This window comes from Cupressus sempervirens, chromosome 5 (genome assembly GCF_028749045.1).
Source record: "Cupressus sempervirens isolate cs-2001-9-10 chromosome 5, ASM2874904v1, whole genome shotgun sequence".
NCBI lineage: Eukaryota > Viridiplantae > Streptophyta > Pinopsida > Cupressales > Cupressaceae > Cupressus > Cupressus sempervirens.
Window position 1 is genome coordinate 532,852,005 of NC_143122.1, and position 24,207 is coordinate 532,876,211.

Sequence of the window (24,207 nt, forward strand, 5' to 3'; positions counted from 1 at the left end):
AATCAGTAAATACAAACATTTCATAGAGCACACAATCACATAACCATGGTTGGGCTTATAAAGATCAAGATCAAATAAGATCAACATGCCATCACATCTCATAACCCCCGAGCCTCTGGTAACAACCTAGGACTGGTCAACACTAGTCAACCCAAAACCCAAAACAAGAAGCATATAGAATACACGATGCAAACACATGTTTTGGTTTACTAAATTCACATAGTTGAATAATGTGTAGGGGTTTCCAATTTTCTGTTTGCAAGTATACTTCAAGTGTTTTAAGTTTCATCATTTGACCTACAAGTCAACCCAATTGTACCCCGATAGCATTACCCTTCCCATTATTAAGAATTACATTCTAAGAATAACTTAAGGATAAATATTCGCTAAACTGATCATCATTGACCTTTAATTAAATTGTCTTTTATATTTAACCATGATCCATATTCTAATTGATTAACCTTTCAACTTTTTTAGAATCACTATTCGTTATATTATAAGAGGACCAATTATTATTCTTCGAGTAAGAGATTATAACTTTATTAAAATGATCAATTACATCATTCAATTAACATAGGTCCATATTCTAATAGTCCTCAATTAAATATTACTAAGTCTTCACCATTAAATATCTAAGGTCATCATTCAAGTCATAAGAACAAGACCTATCAACTTGATATCAATATTTCTACAATCTTATTAAAAAAATTATATCAATTAAATCTTCATTACTTAACTTAATTGTTAATTAAATCTAATTAACTCTTATTGATTAATTTAATTAATAATTACATAATTATAGCAACGTTCCAATTAATATCAGTTGACTAATAACTAACTAGAATTCTGTAAGTTAAAAGTCAACTATAATCTAGTACACAAATATTCATATTCATAGTTCAATAATAATAACTTGCTAATATTTAATGACAAGCTATATTGGGAATCTTATTAATAAATCTATAATGACCACAATCGTCACTCTACAACAATGTTCCCATTTATATTTTAATAATAACAAGTTATAATAAATCCCCAACACCAAGTATTATTATCTCAAATAAGTTTTCCCTATGTACGTTGATTCAATTAATTAATACTCCTCCAAATTATTAACCAATTCAATTTGATTATCTTTTACAGTACTTCAATCATTAACTAATCTCCTTTAGAGTAACTCTGTTCGTATTAGTTGATAACTATTTAAACTATTTATACTATTATTTATTAATAGTTTGTTAGACCCAACAAACATTATTAAATAATAAACTTATCACAACTATAAATAATCAATCTAGAGATCTTTTACATAGAACTTAATTAGCTAACTCTTAATACCATTAAGGTATTCAAACGTATTAACCAGTAACATAATAATTCAGTTTTAATGCAATATCATTTAGAGTTTCTAAATTTAAATCAACATAATATAAATTATCATCTTACAATTATTTAATCAATATTTAAATCAACTATTAGACTCCATTTTCTAATTGTTCTAATAATATTTTGTCTATATAAACGTTGTTTGAAAGAGATCACTATCACAAACCAATAAGACTCATTGTAGATTTTAACATGAATAATCTCCAAATTCTTAACATTATCATCTTCATTAAACAACTCTAAAAATTGTTTAATAGATATTAAATAGTATTCAATATACATTATAAAAAGTCCACTATATAAACTATATTTAAATCTCTTTTCTTTTAATTTTCTCTCATCCATTTACTTAGATTGACTAATAATTAATTACACTTCTTCTACTATTAATTAATCTTAATTAAATTTGATTTAATTAGATTAAATAATAAACCATATAAAACTAATGCATATTAATAAAATTTTAATAAGGGAAGTTTTCAATACTATCTTAATTCATTTCATGCTTTGATATATTATTTTTGTGAAGTTTAAGCATAAAGAACTCTTGGTTATGAGAAATGGAGAAATATTTGTCTTTGAATAAAACAGTCCCAGTACGACGGCCATATCTCCCTAATGAACCGTTGGATTGGGCTGAAATTGAAATATGTTGGAGAGGGCCAAGTTGCGCCAATTCTGACCGAAGCGATCGAATAAATTCGATCACAATAAAAAGTTATGAATGACTGAGTTCGGGTCTATCCAAGGGGCAGCGACAGGACAATTTGTGATGAATTAAGAATTTCCTCTTAAAATGTAATTGTTATCTAAATTTACCCATTCATCCATCTAATAGGTTTGTTCATCTGCATCTAAAAATATAATTGATAGAAAGATTACATCTAATCATACAAATTTTCAACTTAGAATTTATATTTTAATTTCAAATCTTGTCTATCTAATTTAATATAAATTCGAACCCAAACTCGATTAAAATCTAATTTCTTTTTCATTTGGAACTAGGGTTTTTCTATTGTTTTCTTCTCATCCAAATAAAATATCTAGATTCCAATTTCAAATACAGAGAGTATTCAGACACATAAAACAGATATGATGAAGACAAGAAGAGAAAGAGTGCAAAGGGAATATGAGAATATCACGAGTGCACCTGGACACTGATGCTAATTTGTCATGCCTCAGAAGTCCATAGAAAATCCTTTCCTTCTCCATCATTCGCAATTCTTCCAATAATTCAAGTCGATCGAACCCTCCAAGTGATTAGAAGTGCTAGAAGGAGCATAGAAGCAAGTAAAAAATATATGAGCATATGAATCTTCTCCCATGCATGTAAGCTTTGAAGTTTCTATTTTATTTTATTTTTAGCTTGTAGCTTGAGGCTTCCATTAAGCTTGTAGCTTCCATTAAGCTTCTATGAATGTCTGACTATCAAGAGCTCTCAAGAAACTTTTAGAATGCTTCTTGAAACCGCTGAAAGGTGTCACCAACTAAGCATGGGTCTTTTCCAATTCTTTTTTTTTTATGAGTCATAAAATATAGACACCTTATGCTTAATTGATGCACTAACTCCCGTGTTGTTGACACATGTTAATTCTCATGCAAGCTTATAACTCCAATTTACTTTTTAAATAATCTCTATTTAAATTTTATAACTTTTATTATTATTATTTTATTTATTACTTTATTATTATTTTATAATTATTATTAATTTTAATTTTTAGTTTTCTTTTATTTAATTCCTTTTTTCACAATAATTCACATTTAATTAATTACAATCAAAATATCAAAGATCATGATATTTTATTAATTTTCTCAACTAAATAATTTATTAATTAAATCTATTTATTAAGACTTAATTAATGAAAAATTCACCATAGACCTCCAAGATAAAATATGAAAGCCCATCATAGAACAAATCATACAAAATAATTCTAAAGGGTTAAAAATCACGAAATATGTCATCTGACACATTCGGTGGGTATTCAACTCAAATACTTGTCCTAATTTTTCAATTAGGACAAATGGCTCAAAGGGTTGGGATTTGGACTTGAGAATTTATCTCCTCTCTCTTATCATTGAGATAATGTGATAGGGTACGCTCATCCTGGCAATTCAGGGAAGTCGATACCCGGTACCTGCAACCTGCATAAAAACCATGCATGTACAAACACAATATATACTAAACTAAACAAACAATGGTAGGAAGTGGTGCATCGTATAGATCTCGACTAGCAGGTGACTACGACTCCCTTCCTTAACCACATCAGACACGCCATACAAAAGCAAACACGCAAGGCAAACACGCACACCATACACATGCAAGTATGGGGTAAGTATCCATAAGAAAGCACATATGATAATAAATCATCTTACTAATCATCATTAATAATTGAAAGCAATGTAATAATCATCATCAATAATTGTGAACACTAAAAATAATCATCATACATACATGAAATGTAGAGTCTAAGTAATCTCATCACATAATAAATTGAATCCATAGCACAATATCTGATAATCTCAAAAAAATGCTGCTAACCAACAACATAAAACTAGTTCTAAAAGAGTTCAACAACGATAACAAAATGTGAACTAGGGGCAGGCACTACATCTACTCAGTTAATGATCGATAATATAATATGTCTTTTTAAGTAGTTTTTAATTTTGTCTTTAGTTATCAATTGTTTCTTTAGGAAACATCTTCAATTTAATTGCCTATATATGTACATTTCATTCCTTGAATAAATTTAAACAATTACTATTGTGTAACATGGTATCAAAACTAGAAGAGAAAATTTATTGAAAACTTTTGTCCCTCTAAAATCTTTTAAAGGATTTTTTTAGTGAAAATTTTCAAAGATTTTTTTTTTGTTTGTTGGGGGGTTGATAGAGTGATAAAATTTAAATTACAAAATTCTACAAGCCCATCTGAAGGGTTTCCTGATCTCATTTCTTTGTGTCATGAGATTTTGTTCGGCATTTTATCTGTGTGCACAGTACACAGAAAATCATGGGAGCATGCTATTTTTTCTACCTGTGTGTGGTCATTTCTTCTACATGTGAGTTTGTTTGTCTTTCTTGCGCCCTTTTTTACACCTGACCACTTGGTATTCATCCCATGCCTCTTTGTTTGCTGCTAGCAATGTATGCAATGTTTTTTCCACTTTCTTTGTCCACACAACTTTCTTCAAGTGGCTCAAGACATTTGCTAAATCCCAATATTCCATTTATACCTACTTTGGTGCCATTTTTTGCATGGTGTTAAAGTAGTCAGATTCGAGATTAAAACTTGTGTGATGTTTGAATATATATATATATAGTTGAATTCAAATTAATATATATATTTCTACATATATACATATAGATATATATATATATATATATATATATGACCTTCAATGATAAAACCTCCAATTGTCTGACGTGATAGGCTGCACCTTGCACCCTTTGATATTTCTTATATAACAACAATATGTATTTAGACTTGAATGATATCGACCATAATCTGCAGATGTATTATTAATTTCACCAATGGAAGGGGAGTTTAGAAGACTTATATAAATTTGTGTTCATTGGTGTGAGCCTGTCTGCCCTCGATGGTATTAAATAAGGAAAGATTAAAGTGGGAGGGCCCGCCCATGAGTGGACGTGCCTCCCACGTGGGGGACACATCCACTCATGGATGGGTCCTCCTATTTAGATAAGCGACTTTGATTTCTATTTTAACAAACCTTAATTTGATAAGTAGGAGATAATTTCCACAGTTAGTCAAATTGTGATATTGCTATCAAGATTTAACTGTGTGATTTTGAGTCTAACTCATTGACCCATGTTTCATGAGTAGTGATTCAACATGAATCCATCTCTCATGAGAATAAATGGAATAATTAGCACTAATTGGATCTAGGTGATGCTCATAGGGGTGAAGCATTGGGACTTCTCGGGAGGTCACCCATCCCAGTACTACTCCAACCTGAGTGCGCTTAACTACGGAGTTTCCTCCACGGTTTAAACCCAAAGCTTGCAACCCCACCTTAATTTTCCTAACAACATATTAATATATGTTTTCTCAATATAACGTGCACGTGATTACTTTGCTCAATCTGCAAGTAAATAAAGTGCCCAAAATAACATTTATAATTATTATGAAATATATATTATTATATTATTATATAACTACAAATATGTGTGTGTGTGTGTGTGTGTGTGCAAATATGTCTAGTTTCTATAATAATAATTATTAGAGAATCAACATATTTAATCAAGGAGTTATTCTTTATATTTACACTTTATGTTTTATCGAACTAAAGCTATAGAACATTAACACTCCTTCTTAGTTAGGGAGGATAAACACAAGAATAAATATTACGTCAACGAAATATTTCAAATGGCAATTTTATGGATGTCTTTGATTAGAGGATATCCACCATTAAGATATCATCTCATGATATCAAGAGCAATGGCCTCCTGAATGTCATGTCACATGACATCTACTAAGTACCCTTTGAGTAATGGCCTCTTGAACATCAAGTTGCAAGATATTCACCAAGTACTATGAGTCATGGCCTCCTGAACATCAAGTTGCATGATATTCACCAAGTACTCTAAGTAATGGCCTCTTGAACATCAATTTGGATAACATTGATCAAATACTGACAATGTTCATAAGATATGTGGGCATGCATTCTCAATAATGCTTACCATATGAACATTCATGGTATGTATAACTATAAGGAACTTAATCCACCATGCAAGGTATAATCTATCATGATCTGCTTAGAAATCATAAGACATCTATAGTAGTAGAAATTAAGTTTTTGTAAGATCGTCACCTTTCAATAACTTCTACAAATACAAGTAATAACCATTTGGACGTCGTCACTTCCTTGTGATGTACACAGGCCCCATATGAAATAACATTTATTAATAAGTAATTCATTAGTACAATAATCAAATATTTTGAGACTCTTCTTAGTAATTACAACATACCAAGTTTACCTCGATAGTGTTCCACCTTCATTTTGCAAGAGGCTTGGTGTAGATGGTAAAGAATTGTGAACTCCCTCTTAATCCAGAATTTCACAAACTTTTGAAATATGTTGAAGTTCTTTAGAATGCAAATTTATTTGAATCCAAGTTTGAATCACTGAATTTAGCAAAGGAAGCTAGATGTTTGAGCCTGTCAAGACATCTTGTTGCAATGTGACCATAGTTGTCGCATCTAAAACATTGCATTTTAGAGTTATCTTTTTGTTTCTTGAATGGTCATTTACCATTTTGGCCCTTTTTTCCTTTTCAAATTGGTGGTGAGAATTCGAATGTCTTCATTTGTGGATTTCATGTTGATTCCTCTACATATCAAATTACACTCTTCTTGAATGCAATCAGCTTTTGGGGAGCTTGGAGCGAGCACATATTCCTTGTCTAAAGTTTTCCCATGAAATGGGGAGTTCGTTCAATGTTACCTTAGTTAACTCTTTACTATCATAGATGTGACCAATTGTCAAGACTTGGTTTCTCAATTCCATTATCCTCATAAAGTATGTGGTGATGGTCTCTCCTCTATTCATCTTTATATTAGCAAGTTGATTCTTTAGAGTAAGAAGCCTACTAGTGTTGTTAATTTCAAACATGTCTTCTAAGACTTTTAACATCTCATATGTAAAGTCTAACTTTGTGATGATACGTAGTAAATGATTTTTCACTCCATCTACCAATAACTCCATTGCTCTGGTGTTGTCTTTTTCCCACTAACTCTTTTCATTGTCTTCCTTAGGTATTGGGGAATTCACTATAGCTATTAGGTCATGCTTTTTTAGAATTAGCATCATTCGTAATTTCCAAGCTTCAAAATTGGAAGTGCCTTCAAGTCTATCTTTGAGTCTCATTCCATTTACCATTTTGATGATTATAATTTCTCACAACAATATATATATATATAGTTGAATTCAATTTTATATATATATAACCTTTAATGATAAAATCTCCAATTGTCCAACATGATAGGCTGCACCTTACACCCTTTGATATTTATTATATAATAACAATATGTATTTAGACTTAATGATATCGATCATAATCTGCGGATGTATTATTAATTTCACCGATGGAAGGGGAGCTTAGAAGACATAAAAATCTGTGTTCGTTGGTGTGAACTTGTCTACCCTCTATGGTATTAAATAAGGCAACATTGAAGTGGGAGGGCCCGCCCATGAGTGGACGTGCCTTCCACGTGGGGGACAAGTCCACTCATGGATGGGTCCTCCTATTTAGATAAGCGACTTTGGTCGCTGTTTTAACAAACTTTAATTTGTCCAATAACATATTAATATATGTTTGCTCAGTATAACATGCATGTGATTCAGTCTGCAAGTAAATAAAGTGCCCAAAATAACATTTATAATTATTATGAAATTTATATATATAAATATGTGTGTGTGTGTGTGTGTGTGTGTGTAATAGCTGCTATAATAATTATTAGATAATCAACATATTTAATCAAGGAGTTATTCTTTATATTTACACTTAATGTTTTATCCGATTGAAGCTATAAAACATTAACACACGAAAGTCCATTATTGTTTTTGTGATTTTTTTTAAAATCATCATTTTATGTAGGGTTTCAAGTTTCAACAATGAGCTTTCTTTTATGCACAGTTTTTTGCTTCCTATGCACATTTTTAAAATCTTTGGCTTGGTCAAGGGGTTCTAAAACTATGAAAGGCTTTCAGTTTTTGGAACATCCCTATGACTAGGATTTGTAGGTTTTCACTTTCTAGACATTTATTCTTATCTCCTGATTTGTGCCTAAATCTACCTTTATTTGTGTTCTGGGATTTGTGCCTCCTATTTTGTGCAATTAGAAATTAAGCCTCTTCAATTTTATTTCATTTTTGGTGCCTCAAAAAGCATGAAAAATGGCTTTTTTAACCAGCATATGTTAGAAGGTAGTCAGAAGTTCAACAATCACAATTCTAACACCTGAAAGCAGCGAATGATGACAATTTTTAAGTATCGGTGCCTTGACCAGATTATTTTGGGCAAGCCTACTCCTTCTACAGTGCCAAGTCCAGATCAGGACAGATTTAAAGCGAAAAATTGAGAAGTTCTAATGTTAATTAAATTGTCAGTCACCGACGATCAGCTACCTCAAGCAAAACAACTTGTCATATATGGAAATATTTGAAAGGCATACATGAAATGCCTAACAAGAGTTTTGCATTTTTCATGAAAAAACATGCTTTTCTCAATCATGGTGGATGGTACGATGTCCCTACAAGAGAGTCTCACAAAAATCAAGAACGTTTGAGATCAGTTCGAGACATGGTTGTAATCACTTTGAAAAGTCCACCGAAGTCTTATGAGCGCTTTATTGAAACACTCGACATTACACAACTAATGATGAGTTGAAGTTTCCAAATCATTGCACCAAACTTCTCCAGCAGGATCGATAGAGAACAAAGTTCAGTAGCAATGCTAGTTCGTCCACTAGGGAACAAGCTTTTACAGAAAATTCCTTTGCTTAGATTATAGGGAATAGTCAAATTTCTCAGTAGAATGCAAGCCAATTCCAAGACAGCTCCAAGAAGAACATTCAGTGCAATTATTTCATCAAGTAGACCACATGAAGAAACAATGTCTGCACTATTTGGCTTCTGAATAGAAGCAGCAAGGAGGATCTCAGTAGAAGGCCAATGTAGCAAAGCACACCAAGCAAAATTTTTCCTTCTATGCCTAATGCCCAATGCATAGATGGAGTTAGTAGTTGCAAGTTGGTGGAAGACTACTTTCAAAGTCAGTACATCCATGGTAGTTTAGCGGAGGATGGCTATCATAGTTGTGATAGAGACACCCTTGGGAGTTCTTTCTTTGTAGCGCAATTGGATTGCGTATCCATGGGGGTAGAGTGTCAGGGGAGATTGATGTAGCAGGTGATTTTGGATATCTTTAGACTTTACCTCCTTGTAGTGGATGGATGTGTGTTTCATTTATACTAGGATCTAGGTGGGGGCAGAGATAGCACTATAGATTGGATGGGTTCCAATGGGTTGCTCCACCATCTGCAACATGGTGGCATTGGGATCAGTTCAGTGAGGTTGAAGTCTGGGTTTATTCTTCTTGGACAGCTTCGCTTTAGGGTTTGGGATCCAAGCATATTTGGTTGGACACTCTTTAGTGTGTTGTGGGGTCCTACACATACATCAGGATTCCAGCCTAGGTCCGTTGGGGAGTGTTGCGGTCTGTACATGGATATTCGTTGAACTTTGTGCAGCTATGGTTATACTAGTGTCAAAGTTGTGTTTCAGTGCGAGACAGTTCTGAGCCTTCTTTTGGGTCTATCAGCATACTGGAGTTGCATTGTACTTGTGATTTCTTGGGGCCAAGCAATCTTAGGGAGGGAAAATTGTAATATCTCCATTCTTGAAAGCATCAGCGTTTGAGGGATTAGCCTATTATTCAACCTCATAGACTAGTGTGGTCGATTAAAGGGCCTAGTTTGGGTATCACGGGAGATTCCAGGTGGCAGTTGCCAAGCCTTGTTTAGGATTGTTCCTCGTTTGAGTCAAATTGGCACACTTACTATTTATAGTAAGTGATATTTAAGATAGTCATGTTTTCTACTTTTAGAAGGGCACTTGAGCAATTTGGTGGCAGTACAGAGATTGTCTAGCATCAGCAGAGTTCATTTTCAAAGAAATACTATTTTAGTATTTTATAGTAAGTCATTGTGTGGTTTGATACTATTTGTGGCAAGACGTTCGGACATAGACTCTGTCCGGATATGTTAGGAGTTTGACTTGGTCATTTGGCTATTTGATGGTTGTCTTGATGAGTGGAATTAATAATAATTAATTAAGTTTGACTAATTAATTATAGAAGTTGATACTTTATGTTATTGACCAAGTTATTAATTGCTCATTAATGAGCTTATTATATGGTGCCAACAAAAGGAGGGAAGATGTAATATTATATATTATTTCAACTTGTTTAAAAAGCCTATGTTCTTGCAACGTCAAGTATATACATTTTAAGGGAAGTGTCTTTCTGAAGCTGAGGGGTCAATGTGAATGGGGATATAAATCCTTCATGTTTGGTTTTATAGGCATTCATTGAAAACATTTTTATCTCGTCTGCAGCAGATTGTGCATTGAGTTTTGAGAGTTTTGAAAGCACATAGGATTGATAACTAGATCATGCCTGAAGGCGCTTAGAGCTGGTGAGACCATCCAGTGATTTGTGTCTCTCATGGCACCAGATAGGTGTCATAGATGGCTAAGATTGTGATCGATTCAATACCAGTCAAACCTAGCTGCTGGGAGTTTAGTTCTGTGTGCTGTGATCTGCCTTTTGTTAGCACTAATTATCATCCAGACTGCAGTGTCTAATCTGAACACAAAATCATAATACTTAGCAGCAGCATTAACAATTTTAGGGCTTGCATATAAGGGAGAAGGTGAAAGATCAATATTTTTCTTCCTTGTTGCTCTCTTGCATCCTGATGATGGATCATGTAGTCTGATCCGAAACGTCAACGTAAACAATACTACACAATCAATCCAGAAACTATATATCAAATTTAGATGGATTGCGGAAATCTGATAGCTTTGAAGGTGAAAGATGCCGACTAGGAATCTTTGTAGAAATGTTGAATTTTATTTGTAATCTTGACTTTGGCCAATGAAGAGGCATTGTTTTTGGTTTTGGTCTATATTCTGACTTTTTGGATTTTGTTGTGTTTTTTCAATTTGTTTCGGTATTATCTAAATTGAATAATCTTGAAGGCAAGAATAACAAAGTAGTATGAATAAATGATGACAACATGGAAGCAAACTAATCTGAAACTAATACTGCATGCAATTGTACGGAAATTTTGAAAACAATTTTTGCTACTTGGTTATTGTCAAAATATCATCACAGGGAACCATACCAGGCTAGTTTTGAAGTCAACAACTACTGATAACCTTTTAGTAATTCCAAGACTGAAATAATTGACAGCAATTACAATTCTGAGCATTAAATCGGACTGGACCTGCTATTAAATTCCCAATACCTAGCTAGTGTAAGCTACAGGAGAAAGTTTACAGCCTGCAGACAATGTTCGGTTAACCTGGAGTAGTGTGCAAGGGCTGTAGATTGCCCAGATTTGTTATAAAACATATCTACAATACATGTGATCTCCTCAAATGATCTAAATCAGTCTAGATACTTGTAGCTGCTCAAAACGGCTTCCCAAGCTCCCTTTTGTAACTTGAATATCACAGATTCTGCCCTGCTAATGAAATTATGAGCTCAACCTATTCAAGGTTGAACCATATAATGGACTTCCTAGTGCTGTTGCTGCTGTATGGTGATAAAGAGTTGCCTGACATATTCCAATTTGCTGCTACACAAAACAGATCTGTGTGATTTTTGATATAATTCTAAATTGTTCCTTGACACTAAGAATTATCAAAACAAATTTGGCTCCAGCTGCTTTGTCATGTCCCCTTTTCAAATAATTAAAAATAATAATCTTTGCTAAGGCAGGCAGGCCCAAAAAGGTGAAGTTTCGGAAAAAGGGGATAATCTTTGGAAGCTAATGGACTAATAAATGAAAATTATTATTAAAATATGTTTTATTAACCCCTCTTGGACGTGAGTTAGGGTTATGCCCTCTTTTAAAGGGTTTGGAGGCATTTTGGGCTGATTCCAGAACTTGATTTTTGCACATTGCTTTGTTGTTCTTCAGAGGTTGCCAAACCTGTGGAGAAGGAGACCCAAGAACGGGAGTTTGCAAGTTTCCAGGAAGGCTAAGGACGGAAGTTGAAGCCATTCCATGTGCATGCTCATGCAGAGTTTGCCTTTGTGCTGAACAGTGCAGATTTGTGAGTTTTCGGGTGTGTTTTTTGTAAGAGTTTGGTGTTTTCAGTTGAGTATTTCATATCAGTTTGGGTTGTTGCTGTATATCAGACATTTAGATGTTAAAATAAAGCTGAATATATGTATTTGGTCGTGATTATACTTTTGTGATAGATTATTAGTGTTTTTGTGGTGTTTTCGGGCTGTTTTGTGTTAATTTCGGAAGCCCGATGAGCATAGTTTTTGTCCTACATTTGTGAGCTGTTGTGTAAATGCTATATAGATCTGAAAATGTCATTTCGTTGGCCGTTATGCTGCTGAAATTTCTATAAAAATGTCCACTTTCAGATTTATTAATAATATGTGAAGTTGTGAAGTTTTTGGCACTATTTCGAACATACCCGATTTGGGGTTTATTGAGAAATTGGTGGATCTTTGTAATATTGGTTGTTTGATTTTGAAAATCTGATTGGAGGCTTGAAATATCATATAAAATCAGAAAAGGGACATTTCAGTGGTATCAAAGCTATGATCTTGCCAGCCTGAGGGTTTGTAGAAGTTTGCATGTCAGTTTTGACAACTACCCAAATCTTGCATGTCAAAATTTATGGTTGCATGCTACTTCTAATCATTTGCATGTTAGTTCTTGGTGAATTTGGTGGTTGCATGTTGCTTCTAATCAGCTGCATGTCAAAATCTATGGTTGCATGCTACTTCTAATCATTTGCATGTTAGTTCTTGGTGAATTTGGTGGTTGCATGTTGCTTCTAATCAGCCGCATGTCAAAATCTATGGTTGCATGCTACTTCTAATCAATTGCATATTAGTTCTTGGTGTTTGAAGAAGTTATAACCTATTGGGGTTACACTCTACTTTATCCAGAATGGACAGGTATAGTACAGAGTCTCAGAAGACACGATCTTAGACAATTGATATCCAGAGTCAGAACAGTAGAAACGATGGTTATTTAGACATTCGAGATAAACTTAGGAAAATAAGCCATGACATGTCTGAATAGTTGGTTGAGCACCACCGTATAATGAATGACATGTTGTCCGACCCAGCTAAGGTGGATAAGTTGACTGGATTTCTATTTGGCAGAATTTCTCACAGGGTAGATGACACAATTACCAAGAATTTGTATCAGGGGTTTGAGAAACTAGCTTATAGCCAGGCTGAGGTCTCAGATTCTACTCCACCACAGGAGGTAGTGAGAAAGGATATTACACAGATTGATAGTAATGGTCAACTTGATACTCAAATTGAGACAATTGTATACAGGTCGTCAAAGGGTGATGTCACAGGTATTCAGGATGGTATAGTTACAACAGGTAGTGACTACAACGTAGTGGGTTTAGATGATGATTATGAGGATGTTGTTGTGCATGATGGTGAGATACCTAGTAGAGATGAGCAAACATTGAGCATTCATGACTTTGCTGAGAAAGAGTACCAGGCACAGTTAGATGCTTCGACACATGAGGTTGAGGCTGGTAGTACTTCACATGATTTGTCCAGCTGGCTGAAAGTGAACAAAAACAGTATTGTGACTTCATTACCTCATCATGACAGGTATGTGGAGTTAGTTGGTATTGGTCATATTACTCAGGTGAGGAGTTTTCTTGAGTTACCAGCTGATTCTAGTTTACAGATATGGACTCAAGATTGTTATATTGGCGTTTGGGATTCAGTTGACTGGAGATCTTTAACACTTTTTGGTAGCAGTGTTTGTTTGGGTGTTATCATGGATTTGATTAGCAGATTGCACGGTGTTGTCTTTTCTTGTGCCAGCAGCTTGTCCGATGCTAGTATTAGTTATACACCGGTGTTGGGCTTTGTTCATATATCCAGTCGACCATACTTGCTGGAATGTGTTGATGATCTTTCATATTTGCCAGTGTGTATAGATGAGTCCCAGGATCATATTGGCATTGATGACATCCAGGAGGATGCAGTGGATAGTTTTGAAGACTTAGTTTCCTTGGCAGTTTCTTTTGGTACAAAGGAGTTAGACATCAGTGCTACAGTTTTTGATACTCCATATGTTGATATGAGCTTTGGAGTTGATTCACAGGATATGGATGGTAATACTCTAGAGACTAGTAACTTTGAGAATACTCCTTTAGACAAGTGCATCAGAGGAGGTTTGTAGGAGATAGTCTAGCCAGTGCCATCATGTGTCTAATCAGTTGAGAGTTAGTGAGCGAGACATTGCTATCGCTTGCCAGCATTTTGATGCTGCTCGTCAGTTGTTAGCAATTTATGAATGGGGTTCTCCTACTAGTGATGAGCAGGGAGGCAGTTATCTTTCCTTGACAGAGTTCCACTCTTTATGGGAGGCTATCCAGATTCTGAGACTGGATTATATGCAATTGGTAGCCAATAGAGATTATCTTATGGAGTGGGGCAGTACAGCATACGATGCATTGTTGGCCAAGGAAGATGAGGTGAGTGAGCTTACTCAACAGCTTGAGGTGACTTCTAAGATTCTTGAGAGTACATAGTTGGCTTTCAAGGAGTCACAGTTTCATTTGGCTAAGGTGACCATGGAGTTAGAGCAACTACAGTCTTTACCAGATTCTATACAGTCACAAGCTATGGTGTCTGGTGATCCGAGGATGTCCATGGTCGAGATTGTCAAAGACAATGGAGATGGGGATGCATCCATCCTTGATACTAACATTGGCATATCAGGTTTGTCCCCACTAGAGTCAGGTTCAGTTGAGTTGGGTGCTGCAACAGATTGTTGTGGTATGCCTAACATGGTGGTGATCTGTAGTATTAATGGCATGAAGACTAGAGATGATGTATCAAAGACCATGTGTGAGGTTGGTGAGCCGACAGTTAGCATGGTTCCTGCTAGTAATACTACTCCCTTGGCGATGTCTTCAGAGGTAGTAGTCAATTCCAACTTTGTTAGTGATCAATTGCAGTTAGTTACATTTGGATTGCAATCTGAGCCACTGACTGAGATTGGCGCATTCTATCGACATTACATTGTGAAGTATGCTCATCAATTCACCTTTGATGACCATGTTGATGAGATGATGATACAGAGATGTACTTTGGTTCCTAGTGCTTATCATCAGTTATGGGATAGTTTGATGCCTCGGGATGAGAGTTGTGATGGGCACAACATGGCGATAGGTCCTGCAGTTGACAGCTTGATAATACATGACTTAGAGCAGGAGTTTTGGAGTGATGCTTCAGCGGGTGTTGTTATTGATTCTACTCCTTTGGCTATGACATCTCCTGACTTAGCTGGTGATCAGTCACAGTGGGTTGTATCACTTGTTCATGGTGAGCTGTTGATTGAGGTTGGCTTTTTTTATCAACATTATATTGCAGGGTATGTACATCAGTTAGCATTTGATCCTTGTGTTGAGGAGTTGATGGCAGACAAACTTGGTTTGGGTTCCATTTCTTGCTGTTTATCTTGTGATAGCTTTTCACCATTAGAGGTGCATGGGAGTTATGGTTATGAGATAGTGGTCGGTGATCTGCAGAGTTGTGTTGACTGCAGGAGTTGTACAGTGTGTGGATTCTCCATACTTGGTACAGTTTCATTCGGGAGTGTTCACCATTGTTGCAGAGTTGGATTGTACATTCCGTATAGGCCAGTGGGATGCGTTGATGGTATTTACTATGTTGGCAATTTGATTTGTCAACTTTACTTGAGTTTTGATGTTCTAAGAGTTTGTGTCTCATGGGTTTCTGACTGTGGAAGTTGTGACTTTGGAGTTTGGTTGAGTAGTACTTGTCAGTTTGATTATGGATTCCTCTTGGTTATATTGCAGAGGATATTGCAGGAGCCTGTGTTAATTGACAATAGTATAGTTCATGACTACATTTGGAATCCAGGTGGATTGATTGGTCTATTGTTCAGCCATTGCTTGAGGACAAGCAATATTTGGAAGGGGAGGACTTGTCATGTCCCCTTTTCAAATAATTAAAAATAATAATCTTTGCTAAGGCAGGCAGGCCCAAAAAAGTGAAGTTTCGGAAAAAGGGGATAATCTTTAGAAGCTAATGGACTAATAAATGAAAATTATTATTAAAATATGTTTTATTAACCCCTCTTGGACGTGAGTTAGGGTTATGCCCTCTTTTAAAGGGTTTGGAGGCATTTTGGGCTGATTCCAGAACTTGATTTTTGCGCATTGCTTTGTTGTTCTTCAGAGGCTACCAAACCTGTGGAGAAGGAGACCCAAGAACAGGAGTTTGCAGGTTTCCAGGAAGGCTAAGGACGGGAGTTTGAAGCCATTCCATGTGCATACTCATGCAGAGTTTGTCTTTGTGCTGAACAGTGCAGATTTGTGAGTTTTCGGGAGTGTTTTTTGTAAGAGTTTGGTGTTTTCGGTTGAGTATTTCATATCAGTTTGGGTTGCTGCTGTATATCAGACATTGAGATGTTAAAATAAAGCTGAATATATGTATTTGGTCGTGATTATACTTTTGTGATAGATTATTAGTGTTTTTGTGGTGTTTTCGGGCTGTTTTGTGTTAATTTCGGGAGCCCGATGAGCATAGTTTTTGTCCTACATTTGTGAGCTATTGTGTAAATGCTATACAGATCTGGAAATGTCATTTTGTTGGCCGTTATGCTGCTGAAATTTCTGTAAGAATGTTCATTTTCAGATTTATTAATAATATGTGAAGTTGTGAAGTTTTTGGCACTATTTCGGACATAACCGATTTGGGGTTTATTGAGAAATTGGTGGATCTTTGTAATATTGGTTGTTTGATTTTGAAAATCTGATTGGAGGCTTGAAATATCATATAAAATCAGAAAAGGGACATTTCATGCTTCAATAAGCTGAAAACAATGAAATCCTACTTTCGACAAGCTGGGGTGACGTCCAACCTGGAAGTTCTCAAGCGTTTTTGCTCCTAAGATAAAAAAATGTTGCAAAAACCATCTCCAAGAGTCCTTCTCAAACCTGTTAAAAAAATTATATTCTTGGATATGAAAAATGAGGCCAGAATTTGTTGTTGTTCACTTTTGTTTTCAGCCTCAACCCTATTTTTTAATCAGGGTTTCATTGCCCTCTTTATTAAGAAAATAACTTTATTTTATTTATGCCTCCTTAAGAAAATCCAAACACGAGGGGTAATTCTGCATTATTCAAGTTGGCCCCTTTATTAATTATAACATTATATGTTATAATGCATAGGAAGGAGGGCCAATAAATTATTATAACTCAATTTAATATAAAGTGATTATAATATCAAATTTCATATTATATTATTAAAAATCAAACTTATGAAATATTTAAATATTTCATCTAGAGCTCAGAATCTAAATTCGTCTGTAATGTTGTGATTATCTCTGCTATCTGAGCCCATGCAGACTGACTGGCAATTCCTCCTAGAAAATAGGAGCTTGCCCTAAAGTTTAAGAACATCGCACACAAAATACTGAATATTGTCCAAGGGGTCCCTACTCAGCTCCTCGGTCCCCCAGGTAGTCAACCTAACTGCTAGTTCTCCCTAAAATCTAGGGATTCTCACTCATCAAATGAAGAGAAATGATCCTATCAACCCTAAAGTGAGACCTTGAGAATGCCCTTTGATGTATGTTCCTCTGGAGCCACTGCCACTGAACTGGGAGTTCCTCCTACAATATAGGAGTGCCTTCTTAAAAATTGGAATGGCACTCAAAATCACCAAAATGGTCCCGGAGTTCCTTGAATGTCTCCAAGACCACTCCCGGTGAATCCCTAAAAATTAGGGATCCCTCCTAAATTTTAGAGAGACTGTCATCAACTACCCAAATCAGCCTAAAAAGCTACTGCATAGCTCTCTCATCCCCTGTACTAATTTCCCTTCACACTTTGTTGGCCTACAGGAACCAAATGATAGGTCAACCTTCCATTATTCTCTTGTCTCCTAAAAAGGGGTCAATAATAGAAGGGCACATTCTTGTCTTCTAGTGTCAGTGTTTTATTCCCAAGCAACATGTTGAGTAAGGATGCTTCAAATTTAACAAATGTGATTCATATTGGAGGATTCATGTGGGCTGCAAATTGATTTCTAGGTTCCTAAATCAAATCAAATTCATAGTATTGCATATATTAATATTTGGTATTGTACTCATTTGTATGCAAATATACAGCGGATTAAGCTTAATGAGCATAGTTTGAAATTGCATTATTAAAATTCAAGCATTGCTATTTTTAATTCCATATATATCTCTAAGGCATATATGTAGAACTGAAGGAATGTTTAAATTGCAAGACTAAATATGTATCCAATATCGACAAAATGTCAAACATCCTAAATTGAAAACATAAATCAGATTTGAGACAATATCCTTGTTTGGGATATTACAAAGACATGCCTCTTGCTTAATCAGTAATTAACAATTTGTTTATTTTCCTTGATCACACCTTTTCATGTTTTGTTAACAACTTTAATCATCTCATAAGGTCACTATTTGTTATTAACTTGATCGCTGTTCGCTGTTCATCATTGCCTTGATCGTTGGTTTGTTAAAAAGATCACCGCCCTTAAAAAAAATCACTTTATTTGCTTCCCCATCACTTGCTATTATTTCCACTCATGATAGGAGTCTCTTTTGAGGTGGGCACATGAAGCCTTGTAGAAACTACAAAATTTCAAGTCCAATGTATATAGATGCTTGCCTAGGCAATGGCATGCACCAATACAAAGGAGGTATTTTTTCTCAAAAGTTTTGTCTTAATGCCTTAGGCTTATGCCAATACAAAGCAGATGTGCACCTATGTCATGTGCCCTTGGAAATAGAGCCATGAAGAAGACCTCTAGCATATCCCCAAATTTATTACTTTAAGTTGGACCTAGTAATTTCTAACCTCTAAAATAATATTATTGTTGTAATAAAAAGTGTTTTCAGCATTGAGAAAAATTTTAAAATTTAAAGACTTATAATAAAATAAAATAAAAAGTATCCTTTATGGTCCCATCTCAAGAACTAGAAAAGGAGGGTGCTTGTATTCTTTTGGCATCTGATGTTTTTGTCAGTATTTTGCCATTCAATTTCCAAAACTAAGCATTTTGTTTAAGTTTGCATCCAAGGATGAAATCCTCAGTTGTTTTAGAGAACTTAGCAGATGAAAAACCTCTTGGTTTTACAATAATTGGATTGAAGATGAAAGCACTCATATCTACTGAGGAAATTCTACCCAAGGATCATATTTGAGCTTGTTGATTGCAATTAATTGATTCATATTTGCAAGAAAATTGCAACACAGCATCAAATCAGCATTTATAAGTCAAGCATTAGGTTTGCATGTTGTCACTCACTACAATGAAATCAGCATTTTAGGTTAAGTTGCAAGTTTGCATGTTGTTACTACGCTGAAACTAGCAATTTTGAGAATTTGTTTTGTTAATGTTTCTATGCCAGGATTGAAATAAGCAGCAAAAGATCAAATAATGAACCTAGGAAAGCCCTCCACTTGACGGTAAAAAACCCAGCCATACGGAAATTCCTTTATGGAATAATAACAAATGTTACATACAATGCTCAGAACACGTGTTGAGACTTTTCGATAAACCCTGGCAGTATTCAACAGCATATATAACAAAGAAGAGGCCTTTTGATATGCCATAGCAATGACTCCTCAAGCCTTTCAAGTCATACTTGGAGGGTGTATCAGCATTAGGGAACACATATCCACCCTACATTTCACTGTTGAATCACTTTCCAGTCTTCAATTGGTTGTGCCAGCCTTGCAGAAGAGTTCAACTTCAGTTTGGGCAAATTTAATCCACATTTATTGCCTGTTACAGAACTTAACCAACATTTTACTTAGTGTTATAACTTAACTATCATCTATATGTGAATTTTCCTAGTGTGGGGTGAAGTTGAGATTGTTTTCCAACCATAGAAGGTTTGACAAGTACGAATTGAAATTTTGTGTTTTGTTTCAAAAATCAGATAAAATACGGAAATTCCCAAAAGGGGACATTATAACCTGCCAATAGGGATGCACCTCCATAAATGAGGAATGTATAAGTAGATTTTCAAAGTTTTTCATAGGGTTAGCCTGGTTGGAGGAAAAGTTTCAAAATCCATCAAAGTAATCTAAAGTCGCCTATATATTAGTCTATTCTTAGCCCACTGCACCATATTTAGTTGTCAACATTTTTAACAAGGACAGCATACTTGAAAGTTTACTATTTTTAGCCAAATATATTTACAAGCTGTGTTATTTTTACTGGTCACAATGTTTTTTGCAAGGATCCCATGCCATTTTTAGCATTCAATACTTATAGGTTAAAGCCACCTTTTAATAGGTCATGTATTTTTAGATCTATTACCTTACAAGAGATTTAAGCATTACGCTGCAGTTTGTACTAAATTCAATTTACCACTTAATTTAAGGTCACCTGGTTTCAGAAATAGAATTAGTGGATAGGATTAGTTAGCAATAAAACTTGTAGATCATGAAAGCAATCATAGTTTGGGTAGAAGTGCAATAACTTATTTTCATGAAACTGTTGTAAATAGTATGAATAATTATTGTCTATTCACACTTACTTTGATCAGTGGTTATTCACAAGCCTAAATATTGCTAAAATTGTTCATTAACTACTTGTGATCATTGATCCAAAATTCAATGTTTATTTCTCAATGGGATTTTCTATGCATATCTTGGTCCTAAGTGTCTATTGAATGTATTTTTTTTGTGCTAAGGTACATTAAATGGTTTCTGCCAAATTTTCAAACTTTGTATTGAAAAGCTTTTCGAAGTTGGATATCATGGCTTTGTACCAAGTCCTTCATTTACTTTATCAAAGCCATCAATATTAATATATTAGTCTATTCAATCTGAATGTGTACTTATATTGTTCAGTGAGGAACTTTAGTTTACACATTTAGCTAAACAATGCAAGCGGCTAGCTTTATAATGTATTTACTATCCAAAAGCATAAAATCCTTTGCCTAGTGTGGAAGGAGTGCCTTAACCTTCTACCCTGGGCAAAATTAGAAAGATAAACATTTACATGTACATTCAGCATGAACATGAATCACCCCAAAAGTTGCTATGGATGTTATACATTGTAATTACATATTGTCTAATTTTAGGTTAGTTGTAATTGACAGGTAGGTTCCCCTTCTAATTCAAAAATAGCAGTATGACAACTCATTTGCTCCATGTTGTGTTGTATTAAAAGATGTGAATCAAAATGCTAACAATTGTGTTTATATAGATTGATTCTTCACTTTTTTGGGCATATAAAATATGATTTTCTGTTTGTATTTGACTTGCACACCTTGTCCTGAATCTTTGTGCCTTCCCGCGTGAGTTTCCCCCAAATTTTCTTACCAAACTAAATTAATATCTCATAGAAAAATGTGTACAATCACGAGGGCTGCAAAGTCTGACAGCGCAGCAATATAATTTCCAAATGACATTTCACGCTAAATACTGATGTAAGGGAAGAATTTTACAAGCATCCAAAGAAAAATTCCCATCTTACCATGGGAAGAATGAATTCCCAGGCTAAAATGTCCTCACCTCTTCGGCAGTAATTTTGAACTTTAGTCCAGTGCGACCACCACTGTTAGACATATCTTCTACTTGGACATCCGATACTTCTAATCTAAGAAGTTCCTTGCGCAAGCCTTCATCTGTGCATCCCACGGCATAAGCAGTCACCCCAGCTTTGACAAACTCCTAAAGATAAATAGAACAATTTGTTCAGAAGCATTGGACATTAAATGCTCAAAGAAAAACATCTAAAAAGTTTACCTTCATTCTGACACCAATTATCAAACTTTAATTACCACTCCAACTCTATGACTAGGTGTCCTTGAAAGCAATAGTAGTAACCCATCCTTTGGTCCCATTCATCACAATCAATTAGCAAATAATATCAATCAAAGATCAGATCAGTGGACATACTCTAAGGTTGTCACCACAGCCACGGTTTATAACATTCTGGTATCGCCTGTACAGACTGATTGCAATATTTTGAGAGGAACGAAACTCATCATCCAATGATGCTTGAACAGACTGAATGCACTCATCAATATGAATGATCAGTGCCTACTAGAGAATATAAGATAATCTAGCATTCAATGGAAAAACAAAATCTTTTGCAAATAATAAAGAAGGCAGCTTTTAGTTCCTACTTAATGATATAGTACGGTTATTAGACAACATAGTAGAAAGTCAGTCAAACATCCTACCAGAAGAACATGCGCTTTCCCTCGAGTTCCCTTTAGCCTCTTGCTGAATGACTTAAAACATTCCACTTGTTTGGTCCTATATGCAGCTTTGTAGAAATTTGCAAAGTTGCATAAGCTTGTTTGGCAGTGACGGATCCCACAGTTTGGGTGTACTACTGTGCTCATAAAGTATTTATCTTTACGGATGTTGCATAAGTTTCTCCAACTCAATAATTTCCTCTCATCCATCAGATAAGAGAAATTTATGAAATTTGGCTTTTTTACGATCTCCATTTCTGCTTAATAGCAACCATCACCAATACTGTCCATAAGTTTTGATTTGACATTCGAGCAAACCATTTCCTTCCAAATATAAAACAAGGAAAATTCACAGACATGTTGAAAATCCAAATAGTGAATGATAACACACATTAGGTTATACAATGAGAACAGAATTTATTGAAAAAACTTCCCTAAAATGTCACTGTAAAAGACAAGCATTACTAATAAAAAGACAGAATACTTAATAATAAAAATAAGCACTACCCTTCACTCAAGGGGTGACAGAAAATAATACTAGAAAAAATAAAGTACACAAACTGTTGCAAATGCTCTCCAAACTCAGTAGTTCCCCTGAGAATTATGTAAAATTAAATTTTTAAAATGGCGCTTGCCAAGGAAATGTGGAAAAAATGCAAATGGTGAATTAATGCATTGGGGCTCCCTCTTCGTGGAAATCAAATCGAACAATGAGATGAAGGAGCAAGCCTTAGTGGCAGGTATGGTATCTATGGCTTCAAGAAGGGTGGATAATCATATAGTGGAAGGTGATTCCTTCTTGTTAATTCGATTAAAGTCATGCATAATGTCCCTTTCCCGATTGGAGGTTGAAGCATTATGTAAAAGAAGCTCTGTTGCTGGGCTCTTAAGTTTATCAATGTTAGGTTTCAAATTGTACACTCCAATTAAATGTAGCAGGAGACGTTTTCGCTAATTTTGAAGTCAGTCGAGATCCTTTAACAGCTCTCTATAGCCACCTTTCAAATTCATGGGAGACACCAAAACAGCATCTGTGTTATAAGCCTCCTCAAACTCTTCATTAATTATACTGTCCTAACGAATAGTGAAGGTTGGCAATTGTGTTTCTGTTTCTTTTTTTCCAATGTTGGAGGATGTATTGTGGTCCAGTCAGAGAGCCTTGTAGACACATATGAAAAGGGATCAAATTTATTTAACATGGTTGTTAATCCTATCTGTTCAAGTATTGGCTCTCAATGTTTGAGTCTCTGTAGGTCTGTTCCAGTGAGCTGGCTGACAGGTGTCTCATGCATGGGGGCTCTTTGTGTTTTTCTCATGGCCCACAAAAGGAATGGATGACCAATAAGGGGATCTGAGAAGAAAGGTAATGGCGACAGATAATTGTCTAGCCCCTATATTCTGCTGCAATACTCTACGATAATATAAAGCAGTGATGGTGGAGCCTGGTATTGGTATGCAAGTCACTTAATGATCTAAAGCAATAGTACACCAACATTTTATTTCAGAACTGGCAATTGGGGTTCCAGATGCAACTCCTACGGTTTCGTTCCTACAAATGTTGCTGCTGAAACTTTTGGGAAGTATGTCAGCTTACCCTTCTACAAATTTTGGACTTAATTCTGAAGACTCTAGTGGCACGGCAAGATAGGACATCTGGTATTGAGTTGGAGAAGTTGAATTCTCTACAACATGAGGTCAATACGATTCGAACCTATTGTACTGACATGGGTAAAGTTTTGGTAGAGTAGATGCTCACGCACAGTAAGAGATGACTGGAATTTACT

The 24,207-nt window shown here is 35.1% G+C and overlaps 1 protein-coding gene across 12 annotated transcripts in view; it reads right to left on the bottom strand.

Annotated features, from left to right (window-relative positions):
• Positions 1-24,207, bottom strand: part of LOC149557046 (uncharacterized) — a 55,537-nt gene that overhangs the window by 29,936 nt on the left and 1,394 nt on the right. For 8 of the 12 annotated variants that reach the window (XM_089831693.1, XM_089831695.1, XM_089831698.1 and 5 more), the window contains 3 exons: positions 22,406-22,680; positions 22,119-22,229; positions 21,732-21,890 (listed from right to left, as the gene is read on the bottom strand). In XM_089831693.1, coding sequence (XP_089687819.1) covers positions 21,732-21,890; positions 22,119-22,229; positions 22,406-22,680 — 545 coding nt within the window. Of the gene's footprint in view, positions 1-21,731; positions 21,891-22,118; positions 22,230-22,405; positions 22,748-24,207 lie in introns of all 12 variants that reach the window. The other 4 variants (XM_089831699.1, XM_089831697.1, XM_089831701.1 and 1 more) reach the window with 1 other exon arrangement.